Source organism: Trachemys scripta, chromosome 4 (assembly GCF_013100865.1).
Source record: "Trachemys scripta elegans isolate TJP31775 chromosome 4, CAS_Tse_1.0, whole genome shotgun sequence".
Taxonomy (NCBI): Eukaryota; Metazoa; Chordata; order Testudines; family Emydidae; genus Trachemys; species Trachemys scripta.
Window position 1 is genome coordinate 69,400,646 of NC_048301.1, and position 12,176 is coordinate 69,412,821.

The 12,176-nt window shown below is 37.5% G+C and overlaps 1 protein-coding gene across 16 annotated transcripts in view; it reads right to left on the minus strand.

Annotated features, from left to right (window-relative positions):
* Positions 1-12,176, minus strand: part of GPHN (gephyrin) — a 539,113-nt gene that overhangs the window by 95,258 nt on the left and 431,679 nt on the right. For all 16 annotated transcript variants that reach the window (XM_034769381.1, XM_034769377.1, XM_034769383.1 and 13 more), the window contains one exon: positions 4,256-4,298. In XM_034769381.1, the coding sequence (XP_034625272.1) occupies positions 4,256-4,298 (43 nt within the window). The remainder of the gene's footprint in view (positions 1-4,255; positions 4,299-12,176) is intronic.

A 12,176-nucleotide genomic window follows, 5' to 3' on the forward strand; every position in this document is an offset into this window, starting at 1 on the left:
GGATAATTTAAGTGACAGTTTATATACCAGAATTAGGGCATGGCTATACTTGCAGATGTAGAGCACTTTGAGTTAAACCAGCCTTCGTAGAGTGCAGCAGGGAAAGTGCTGTAGTCTGTCCATACTGACAGCTGCCAGCGCACTGGCATGGCCACATTAGCAGCTCTTGCAATGGCCACAGAGAGCAGTGCATCGTGGTAGCTATCCCAGCATGCAAGTGGCTGCAACGTGCTTTTCAAATGGAGGGGTGGGGTGGGGTGGGGTGGGGTTGAGTGTGACAGAGAGTGTGTTGTGTGTATGTGGGCGGAGAGAGAGTGGGTTTTTGGGGGGCTGAGAGCATGTGAGCATACTGTCTTGTAAGTTCAGACAGCAGCAGACCTCCCCCCCCCCGCCCCGCCTCTCTCTCTCTCACACAGCATTCCACAGTAATGGTTGCTTTGTCTCGGAACAGATAAGCAGCCGGCTGTCAAACGGAGATTTCAAAGGGCATATCCAAAACAATGACAAGAGTGGTCACTTAACTTAAGGGGATTATGGGACATTTCCAGAGGCTGATCAGAGCACAGTAATGCAACACCTCATTCACACTGACGCTGGGGCGCTCCAGCGGGGGCGCATTAAATGTTATTCTACTCGCCGAGGTGGAGTACCAGGAGCGCTCTAGCTGTGGAGTCAGAGCGCTCAACGTACCCTGCCAGTGTGGACGGGTAGTGAGCTACTGCACCCGGGGCTCCTTTAATGCGCTGTAACTCACAAGTGTAGCCAAGCCCTTAGTAGTTCTGTAATTTCTTATTTGAGTTCCTTCAGAACTCTTGTGTGAAGACCATCTTGTTCTGGTGACTTATTACTGTTTAATGTATTGATTTGTTCAAAAACCTCTTATATCAACACCTTAGTCTGGGACAGTTCCTCAGATGTGTCACCTAAAAAGACTGGCTGGGGTGTGGGATTCTCCTCACGTCCTCTGCAGTGAATACTGAATCAAATAATTCATTTAGCTTCTCTGCAAGGGCCTTGTCTTCCTTGACTGCTCCTTTACCACCTTGACCATCAGTGGCCCCACTGATTGATTGTCAGGTTTCCTGCTTCAGATGTACTTAAAAAAAATGTTGCTATTTTGTATATCTTTTGCTAGTTGCTCTTAAAAATCTTTTTTGGCCTGCTTAAATATATTATTATTCTTGACTTGCCAGAGTTCATGTTCCTTTCTATTTTCCTCAGTAGGATTTGACTTCCAATTTTTAAAAGATGCCTTTTTGCCTCTAACCGCCTCTCTTACTTGGTTTACCTATTGTGGCATATTTTTTTGGTCCTCTTATGTTTTTTTTATTTGGAGTATACATTTAATTTGAGCCTCTATTATGGTATTTTTAAAAAGTTTCCATGCAGCTTGTAGGCATTTCAGTCCTGTGACTGTTCCTTTTAATTTCTCTTTAATTAGCTTCCTCATTTTTGTGTAGTTCCCCTTTTTGAAGTTAAATGCTTCTGTGGTGGGCTTCTTTCGTATTTCTCACCCTCCACATGAATGTTAAATTTAATTACATTGTGGTCGCTACCGAGCAGTTTAGCTACATTCCCCTTAGGTTAGGGTTAGGTCTCCTCACCCTTCCCCACACACTTGTCCACTTGCTGATCTTTACAATTAAATGCAAGCTCCAGGCATGAGATCGGTCCCAAGAGGAAAAAGTAACATGTTGTCCACTGATTGGATCCAATTGCTGTATCTGCTGGATTCCAACACACTGAGCACACCAGATATCTGGCAAGTAGTGCATAGTTTTAATGCAAAGTACAGTGTGCCTCACTTTCACGTTACATACACCACAAAAATAAAATATATGATTTGTTTAAAGTGTGCTTATATTCTGAAATATGACTGTATATATATTCTAATGTATTCTCTCTTAGTGATTCTAGATCAAATATGTTTAATGTACAAGTCAAAAAGATAATTTTTCTAACTATCTGCACCACAAACTGCTCCTGGGATCTGAGAATCCTGCTGGGCTCTTTCCACCTCTGAAACCATCACTGGGAATAAAGATTAGTAATTCTGCAAGCTGAATTTAGCTGACAGTTTTCGATGGTGTGTAAAGCAAAATAGAATCCAGCTTGCTCTTCTATAGCTGTATTAACTGCAGGGTTAACAGGAGTAAAACATTTTTCCTCATTGTGATGGGGCAGATAGGTCCCGTTGACAGGGTTAATGAGGGCCTGTGGACCTAGTTAGCCCTGCCCCTCATTTCACCTGCAGCAATGTTAGGCATGAAGAGGGGAAGTTAAAAGGAGATCTACCCTATTTCAGCCCTGCCCAGCCTCCTGATGTGAGAGAAGGCTGTCTGCAGCTCAGAGACTGCGGAGGAGCTCCTGTTAGAAGGGATGAACAAACCCTGTGAGATCACGGGAACCATGGATTGTTTGAAGGCAAATCCTGAAAAGAAGGGTAGGGTCCCACCGAACCTTCATTGGATGACTGAGTTTTAAGTTGTGATTTTCTGTTCCTTTTTTCTTTTAAACCATAAACTAAGGGTAAGATTGAAATGTGCCTCTAAAGAGGGATAACTACTTAACAGAAAGAGACGATACAAGCACACCATGTATTTGCTAGTCATCCTAGTATACATGTTTTCAGGGTTTCTGAGATTTTCTGTTTTATAAAAGTTATTGATAAATATTTTAGATACCACAATTTCACCTCCTAGAACCCTTGGAGTGCCACACTTAATGTATACTCAGTGTCCAATTTTTTGAATGGCGCCCAGACAGCTGTGAGAATTCTCTGGAAATGAAGATATACATAATTCTATGGAATTCAAACCATGTCAAACAGCTGTCAATTTGCTTTTTTTATGTCAAATGTCCAAAACGATCTGTTAAAAATCTAGGGGGGAAATGTCTCTAAATTACAAATACTCTTATTTTTTTAAAGCGGGAGGAAGGAAATCCACCCATCTTGCAAATTTTTAAAATCACAGATGAAACAGCAGTCATTACTTTTGCAACCTTCCTCCCCCAAAAGACACAACCCAAAACAAAAAATAATCTGGATCTACAGTAGCCTTTCATAATGCTAAGGCATAAAAGAGGAAGGAAACATACAGAGCTATCATTCTTTTTTCTCTATTTCTTCTTAGAACTGATTTTTCTTTTTCTTTCAGATATGTCAGATATTTAAAAGCAGAAATCTTAAATTCCTGTTATGTTCATGGACAAGACCAACTTATAAAGATTTTGTTTTTTAATTCCCAGTTATGGAATAGTAGATTTCTTTTTTTTACAAAATCTAGATGATGATAACAAATAAATAAATAATAAGCTTCAGCCCTCACAATCTTCCACGCGAGTATCTCAAAGTGCTTTTAAAGACAACTGTTTATATCCCACAACATCCTACGTGATAAAATAATGCTGTGCTCATTCCAGAAATGAATACTTTGAGGCACAGAAGTCAAGTGGTTTGCCTAAGGCCACTCAGCTAATCAGATGGAGAGCTGGCAACAGAACTCAGGAGACCCAACTACGCGTCTTCTGGTTTGACCACTAAACCAACTTTCTATGCAGAGTGTAATACGCTTAAGGTAGGTTAAATTTTCGGGACACATGAAGAGAGGTCTTTAACCTGGAAGGTTACAAACTGTAATTGTAGAAAGAGTTAATTTTTGTAAATCCTTTTTTTTTAATCTGACACCTAATTTTTTTTCCTCATCTACCTCAGCATTTCTTAAAACACTTCAAGCTCAAAAGTGAAAATCATGGATATTTACCTTCCCATTATCTTTGTGTGTTGATTCTTTTCCCCTGTGAAATGTGTACCTGCATTATTAAATGCAGGTACATCACCCACGATGCGATGATCAAAAGGTGGGCTGGTGACTCCAAAGAAAGAGGATAAAAGCCCAGGCAGGAACTGCACTATGATGCGGTCTCTATCATTTATCACACTATACATAGCTTAGACTCTAATGTCACTAAGAGAAATAGCATGGGGAAAAGAATTAAGAGGAAAATACCTATTAATACAGACTCTAACTGCTATTTTAGAAAGGTGAAAGCTGCTAATGTTTTCTCTTTTTTTCTTTTTGGATTGAATTTCATTGTCCTATTTTTTTTTCTATTCCTGCTGAAAAGTCGTATGAACCTTCCCTCGTTCTTCTCTTTCCACACCACCAAAATATTATTCTAACTTGCTCTCCCACTTCCTAACTAAAAGGGGAGTCATGGTTCAAAAGTACATAAGGGAGGCAGCAATACTTACTGGCTCTGAGGATGTTCTCCTTGCTGCTGCACCTGGACTGGACCTGCAGAGAGAGCACAGACTCTATGAGCTACAGTAGATAAGAAGCACAGCAAGATGTGGCGATTTAATGGGCAAGCTCCTGGGATCTAGAATCAGAGGCTCTACATATTTGACACCTTAACAATTTTATATAGTGTGTATATATAGGATACATATAATCAAGCAGAAAGTTATTGGTTGACAGTCTGAATCTGATATAAGCAATTAAACACAAACAAACCAGCCTAAAGGACAGATTTTTAGGTTAAGAAATGAATATACAGCTTTCAAAGATACATATTAAACTTCAATTTTACATTAAATTCCAAGTTCATTGTATATAATTGTGACCACATTGATCCTGAACCTAAGTCCTTGTGTTTTATGTGCAGACCAGAATAATAATATGCCTGTATTAATATAATCTGCTTGAAGACTTGATTATTGCTGCTTTCAGTGGAGTCGCTGAGGTTTCTTAGAGAGAAATTCAAAATGCGAACAAGTTAGAATGTGGTGATTGTGAAAACATTTAGCAATTCTGCTTCACAGCTGCACAAACATCTTCTGGCTGGAGACAGATGAATTTGTTCAGCTGTTTAAGTCTAGTTTAGAAAAGTACTATGCCTAATATGCTTTTTATAGTGTAGATCTACTTTGAAAAGTGATTGTGTAAAAATAGCATCTTCTTACTCAATATATCTACTCCTTGTGGGCCCGATTCCCACTGTGTTACTCCAGTTTTGGGTGTAATATTGAAGTAACAGTGGTGAATCATGTCTGAGTATTTAGAGTCATATCTGCTTGCTATGGAGACTAATAGAAGTTTTTGTTTTCAAATACTGTTAGCTCTGCAGAGCCAACACAATATAGGATATGTCTTCACTGCAGAGTTAACTCAAGTTATCTACACTCAAGTTAACTTTTCTCAGTCTTGCTTGAGTCAGAGCTGTCACACTGCAAAATAACACTTGAGCTGCACAGAATAATTGGATTAGTAGTTGATGAGTTGTCATAATTCGAGCTGTGGCCTACACACCGAGGCCAGCCAGCTGTTAAAAGTTAAAAAGCACATCAAACTTTAGTTCAAGGTTTTTGTGTGTGGATGGGACTCAAGTTAGAGGCAACACTAGTTATAACTAGTTATAACTCAAATTAATTTTGAAGGGAAGATAAGCCCTATGAAAGTGTGAGAAGTGTGAGCTGGATTCTTTTCCTTCATGTGCTTCTTCAACAGAATTGTTCATTAAGACTTCAAGTACAACGCCAATAAATTACACCTGTGTAAACCTATTTACAGCAATAGGGTTGCACAGGTGTCATTGAGGGCATATTTTCCTTGTAAAACCTCTTTTAGTGTTGAAGAAGGAAGGGTAGGAAGGAAAGAGACCAGCTTACCTTTCAGATCTGAGGTTGAGTTTGTGGGGGTGGGAGATAGAAAAATATCTGCCTGCAAACTGAGCACACATGATCAGGAAATTATTGATGAGTGATAAATGTGGAACCTCAAAGTGCCATTTTTCAGTCTCTTTTCAGACTAGAGCCATCTTTTAAGTCTGAAACTAATCCTTCCATGTTTTCTAAACCTCTTTCTTTCATTCCACAGCAGCTTGCCCCAAACGCATATTCACACAATTTGGATACTACAGCGTAACACAGTCTACTCATTGTAATGAAAAAACTTATGACGGAAATGTTGCAACTTAGACTGGGTTATGGTTGTCCTTCCCTGAAAAAAATTGTTATGTTTAAAAATTAAAACCACCCTCCTCCCCGTCAAAAATACTACATAGGTAAACTGCAAAATGTCAGTGATGCCCTGATTTGGCCCAGAGTTGTTTTTCCATTTTTCAGGTACATGATAAAATAAAATCTCATTGGAAGAGGAAAATGTTTCTCTTTGAAGGGCAATTCTGGACCAAAAAGGAAAGTATAATGATATATGAGAGAGAGAGAGAGGGAGGGAGGGCTGGATGAGTGAGTGGGTCACAGTTGGGGAAAACCCAAAATGTGGTATGCAAAAGGAGAGATGGGCCTATCTGCATAGGATATTATTTAAAATTGAAGAGGCTCTGCTATTTCTCATTGAAAACCATATGGAAAGAGAGAACAAGGAATGGGCTTGTTGCAAAATAATCAAGAAATTCAGCAAACTTTGGAATGAAACCTAGTGAAACAATAACACAGTCCTAAAGAAAAAAAGAAACAAAAAAATCCACACAAACACTCAGAAACAATCTAATAAAACAAACTAAGTAAAAATATGATTCAAAGGACACAGATAAAAGCTACTGGGGAGAGGAAAAATGTTAGTGGACAAAGACAGTGCTAAAGAAGTAAAATGGAAGTCAAGAGAGAGTCTTCAACGAAGTGTGGGAACAGGAGCCCAAACCCATAGCGCAAAGCAATGTTTGCGAATGGAAAGCAACTCCTTTGAGCAATAATAGTTACTCTCGAGTCGTAGCCTCTATTCCTCCTGAGTTCATCTTTAAGCCCTTCCAATCTATAGTGGAGCTAGTATATGAACAAAAACAAGAAATTTATAATGAACAGAGCAGCTGAGACTTGCAGATCTAATATACAAAAATGTGCTGACAGAGTACCACTCTTACAACGTCCAGATGACAATGGTAACAAAAGACAGCTGGCTTCAAACATAGCTTTTGGAGGTATTTTTTTATTCTGTGAGCACAGAGGACTTCAAATGACAAAGCTAAATTGTGCTTTACAGTGTCTCATGGTGACCTAATGTTTACACTTTATCACTCAACTGATTAGCAACATATGCACTGTGGGAAATAATTTGCTTTCCACAAATTTTAAAAGCAGCTGTAGAAGAGGAATCCATAATTGTGAAAAAACACTCAACTAGACTTGATAATTTCCCATCCTATGCTCTCAGCTGCAGAATACAAACCCTGCTGCAACACAGCTGAAGGATTAATCAATTAGCCCCATTTACTGTATATTTCACATTCATAGCCTGTCTTATTTTTTTAACATTGTTCCATTAAAAATGATTTTAAATTTTAAAAAATAGTAGTGTTTTCTAGCCCAACCATTTAACCTACTTTAGAGCTTCGTGTAAATTGTCTTTTTCATGTTTTATCATTTGTATATATTTTGTACCTGTGATATTTTTAAAATCTGTAGGTACATCAGGGTTACATAATTTTTAAAATCATATAACCCTGAAGTAAATATTCTGGTGTACCATCATACACCATATCATGACTTGCTGGGACAGATGGTTTTGGAACAATTGTAATTCTTCCCTCACTCACAGGCTGCTCCAGAGATGATAACCTGTGTCTGTCTCCCATATCACAGGAAGTCTTACTGTTTCTTCTGTCTACATTCCCTAGCTGCCAATATTTTTTGGCAGAGAAGCTCTGAATAAATTGGGATCTCATTCAATATCATTCCCCAGGGTGGCTCAGGAGGAAACAATCAGAAAGCAGAACATCCACATTCCACTGCCCTGACCTTTATGTCCATAGGATTTTATTATATTTAAATTATAATTGTATTGCCTTGTAATGCAGAGTAAGCCTTGTTCACGTGGGCATAAACACCAAACACTATGTGAAACAAAGCATTTTAAATTAAAATAAACAGAGGGAATGGTAAAAACAAGAAACCTGCTGACAATCTCTATCTATCACTCATGACTGGTCTGAGACATGAAATCACTTGTTGCAACAGATTGGATGTGTATAAATCTACATGATATGTTTTGCAGCAAATCATAGCATCTATAAGGATATCTTTACAAGTAAAATAGAAAATGACATGAAGAAAAGCTCATGCTACAAGTGAAGTAAAAGTAAAATAAATAAAAGAGGAAAGAGAAGCCTTTACTACATGACCACAATCTTTAGGAATGGTTAGAGAAATTACTTACCTTTTATACGTCATAACAAGATTTAGCACAGAGTATTAAGTCTGCTCTTCATTATGGAAGGTACAGTTAAAAGCCATAGGTTATAGTAAAATGAATTGCTACACAAACATGAAGAGTTTCCAGCCAAATATGAAAAGCTAAGTCTTATGGGGGAACATTTCAACTGAGGTTTAATGCAACATGAAGAACAATTTGTAAAAACATCAAAACATATGATTTTACCACCAGCAGTAGAAAACACTGTTTTCTCAAGAAAACACAGGACCATAGGAGGCTAACCCATAATCTAGTTACAGGAAAGCATATTCCATTATTAAGACAGCATGCAGAATGTGGAACCACCAGCAGAAACCCAACAGGGAAGGGAATGGGTTAGCCAAGCTGCAATGAAGGAAGCAGGACATGCGAAGCACAGCAGCAGTTACGAATTTGAGAACTGTCTTCATTTAACTTCCCTATAAATGTCAGACTCATTTAAGGAGTAAGAAAAAGATTCTTTTCAGTGTGTCCTACAAGTCATGGCTACAGTTTAGTGTGGAACTCTTATCATCTTTCCCTGAGACTTCAACACTTGTGTAGAAACCAGCTGTATTCTGAGAGAGATTTGGTGCAGTATACTGTTGCTGCCTTTTCCCATCTGTTTCATGAAATAGGCAGAGTGGATAAATTGTATATAATCCACTCTTGGAATACAAAATCTCTAATACATTCGAATCGCTTTTCAGTATAAGACTGTCAGCAGCACATGAGTGGCAAGAAAAACCTTAGCACCAATCAAGCTTTAGTACATACACCTCTACCTCAATATAACACTACCCGATATAACATGAATTCGGATATAACGCGGTAAAGCAGTGCTCCGGGGGGGCGGGGCTGTGCACTCCGGTGGATCAAAGCAAGTTCAATATAACGCTGTTTCACCTATAAAGCGGTAAGATTTTTTGGCTCCCGAGGACAGCGTTATATCGAGATAGAGGCGTACTACTGCTTTGCTGTTCAAATTCTGCTAACTTTCAAATTTTTCTCCTCATACTTCCCTACAGTTAGTAATTGCATGATCTCAGTTCCACACAATTTACTGTGTGTGGATCTTTTGGATGATCCTCCAATACTGAAGACCTGTCTACTTTCAATTGGTATTAAATATACCATTATCCTATTTTTAGAAGCAGAGTTATACTCTGGTACCCCTTGGCAAAAAAATTCTCCTTGACCCACAGTGAAATGTTTACTTATTTATAATTAAATAACATAAAATCACAGCATTTTATAAAAAACAACAAGGAGTCTAGTGGCACCAAATATCCCAACACTATGTTATAACTTTGTAAACCATAATCTTTTGGACTACTATTGTAGGATATTATGGATAAGGTCACGGAGCATAAAGTCAAATTAAGAAAGTATCAGAGTAATATACTAGGATTTGATGGTTTTAGAAAATATTTTGTTTTTTATTTTAAACCTATTCAAAAGAACACAGAAAACTATAATTGTTTTGGTTGAACTAAAATAAAATATAAAATAATTTTGTCTAAATAGGTTATTCATACACATGGCAAATATATATATAAAACTGTAACATTTTGGTAACATGGTAACATTACATACTGCGGTCAAGAGATTCAAAAGCCTTGATATTCAGGAAAGCATCCCCATTCAGGAAAGTACTTAAGAATGTGCTTAACTTTCTTCCTTAATTGGAGCCAAAATCAGTACAAAACTAAAGAAAATCCTTTATCTGTATAATGGAAATACATTTAAAAGAGACAAAAGAAAAGTGATTTCACGGGAATATGGTTGGGGCAAATTTATTATTTTCTAACAAACCTTAAAAAGAAGAATATGCTCTTTTCCAAACACTATAAATTTCTAATAATAGATTAATCAATAGCTCTAATTTTTAATTTTAGATTTATTATCCTCAAAGGAGATTTAAATGACAAAAAGTTACAATCAGCTGGGTGTATCCCAAAATCAAAAAGATTTTAAGAATAAATTCTTTAGGATTCCAAGAAGGAGAAATTATTTTAGGATATTATTTTAACATTAAATGCTAGATTGGATAGAGCAGACACTAAACAAAAGAGAGATACAAATCTTGATCATCTTTATAAACATATGATGACAGTTTTATCTGTTCTCATTTTATTCTTATCTACATAAACTTTATATGATGATAGATTTAATTTTGATCACTAACGCTGGCCTGGTCTACACTGGGGTGCGGGGGATCGATCTAAGTTACGCAACTTCAGCTATGTGAATAACGTAGCTGAAGTTGACGTACTTAGATCTACTTACCGCGGTGTCTTCACTGCGGTAGGTCAACTGCTGACACTCCCCCATTGACTCTGCTGATGCTTCTCGCTCCAGTGGAGTACCGGAGAGCGCTCGGTGGTTGATTTATCGCATCTTCACTAGACCCGATAAATCAACCCCCACTGGATCGATCGCTCCAGAGGTAAGTGTAGACATGCCCATTGTCTTCCAACAAACTATAAACATAGAATTACATGGTCAGCTCTTGCTCCAACCAAACTAACATTTAATTTGGAAGGGTGGGGGGAAATCATTCTCCAAACAGATTGGCAGACTGAATTGTTTCCTGTTACAAGATCCAGACAGAGCAGTCATTTAAAAAAAGATACTACTCATATTTTGACCATAACAACAAAGATTACATACTAAGGATTACATACTGCAAATAAAGCAGTTATGAAAGGTCATCTTATTAATAGTCTCTTAGTTGAAAAAGTGAGACTACAAGATAGATTGCAACTGGTACATGAGATGCAAAACCAAAAATCATATAATTAAAAAAATAGTTGAAACAAAATCATACAAAAATTCATCAACTTAAGTTGCAAGATAAACACTGTGCTAAATGATAAAACAGAAAAAGCTCTTCAGATATATAAAATAATTATTCAGTGAAAAGAGGGACAAAAGGGAATAAAGGGGATAAACTGTTAGATAGAAAGCTATAAGGAAAGCAAACTACCAACATAATCCTCCATGCACGATTAGGAATGAAGAGAGGCAAAAAAAAAATGGGAGATTTTTTTCATATTATAAAAATATTTACAAAAGTTATTTTTGTATTAGAAAAACAGAAATTATGAGCTAGATTGTGTCTTGAGGTAAAGTCCAGAGTATGAGACAGTGAAGAGATGTGCTGCCACAAGAGGAGTGTTGGGAAGGCATAGTTCTCAGAGACACTTGTTAGGGATGGATGAGGGAATACTGGGCAAGCAATACTTGTGCTTCCCCTGTATGTTCTGTGCCCTCAGTCACAAACTGTAAGATCCATATGGTTGCTTGGGGTTACTGGGAGGGGATTGGGCAGCCTTATTACTTGTTGTACTCCCATACAGCCACAAAGGATGACACATTTTAGTGCTAAGTAATGTGAACCTCCTCATATTTCATTTAGGCATAGCTCTGCTTGAATAATTCATCAGAGAGGAAAAAAATTAGTATTTATAAATGATATGAAAAATGGTAAAGTCCTGGATCAAGATGGGTTACCAATAAAAATATTATAAACGTTTATAGGGAAATTGGCAGGTCCTCTTCCAGTTACAACAGCTGTTATTCCCAAACCTGGAAAGAACCTTACATCATATAACTCAATTTCTTTATTAAACTGAGATGTAAGATTCTGACCAACATATTGGTGAACAGACTACATCATAGAGACAATATTAAGTTATCAGAGACCAAATAGGTTTTATAAACAATACAGATAATCATATATGGGTACTAGGAACATTATTCTTACTAAGATAAAAAAAGAAGCCTGTACTACTCTTCTAGTTAACTGCTGAAAAGGCCTTTGATAGGGTTGAATGAAGTTACTTTTATAAAACTATAAAAAGCAACAGAGTCCTGTGGCACTTTTAAGACTAACAGAAGTATTGGAACATAAGCTTTCGGGGGTGAATGCCCACTTCATCAGACGCAAGTCTTGCGTCTGATGAAGTGGGCATTCACCCA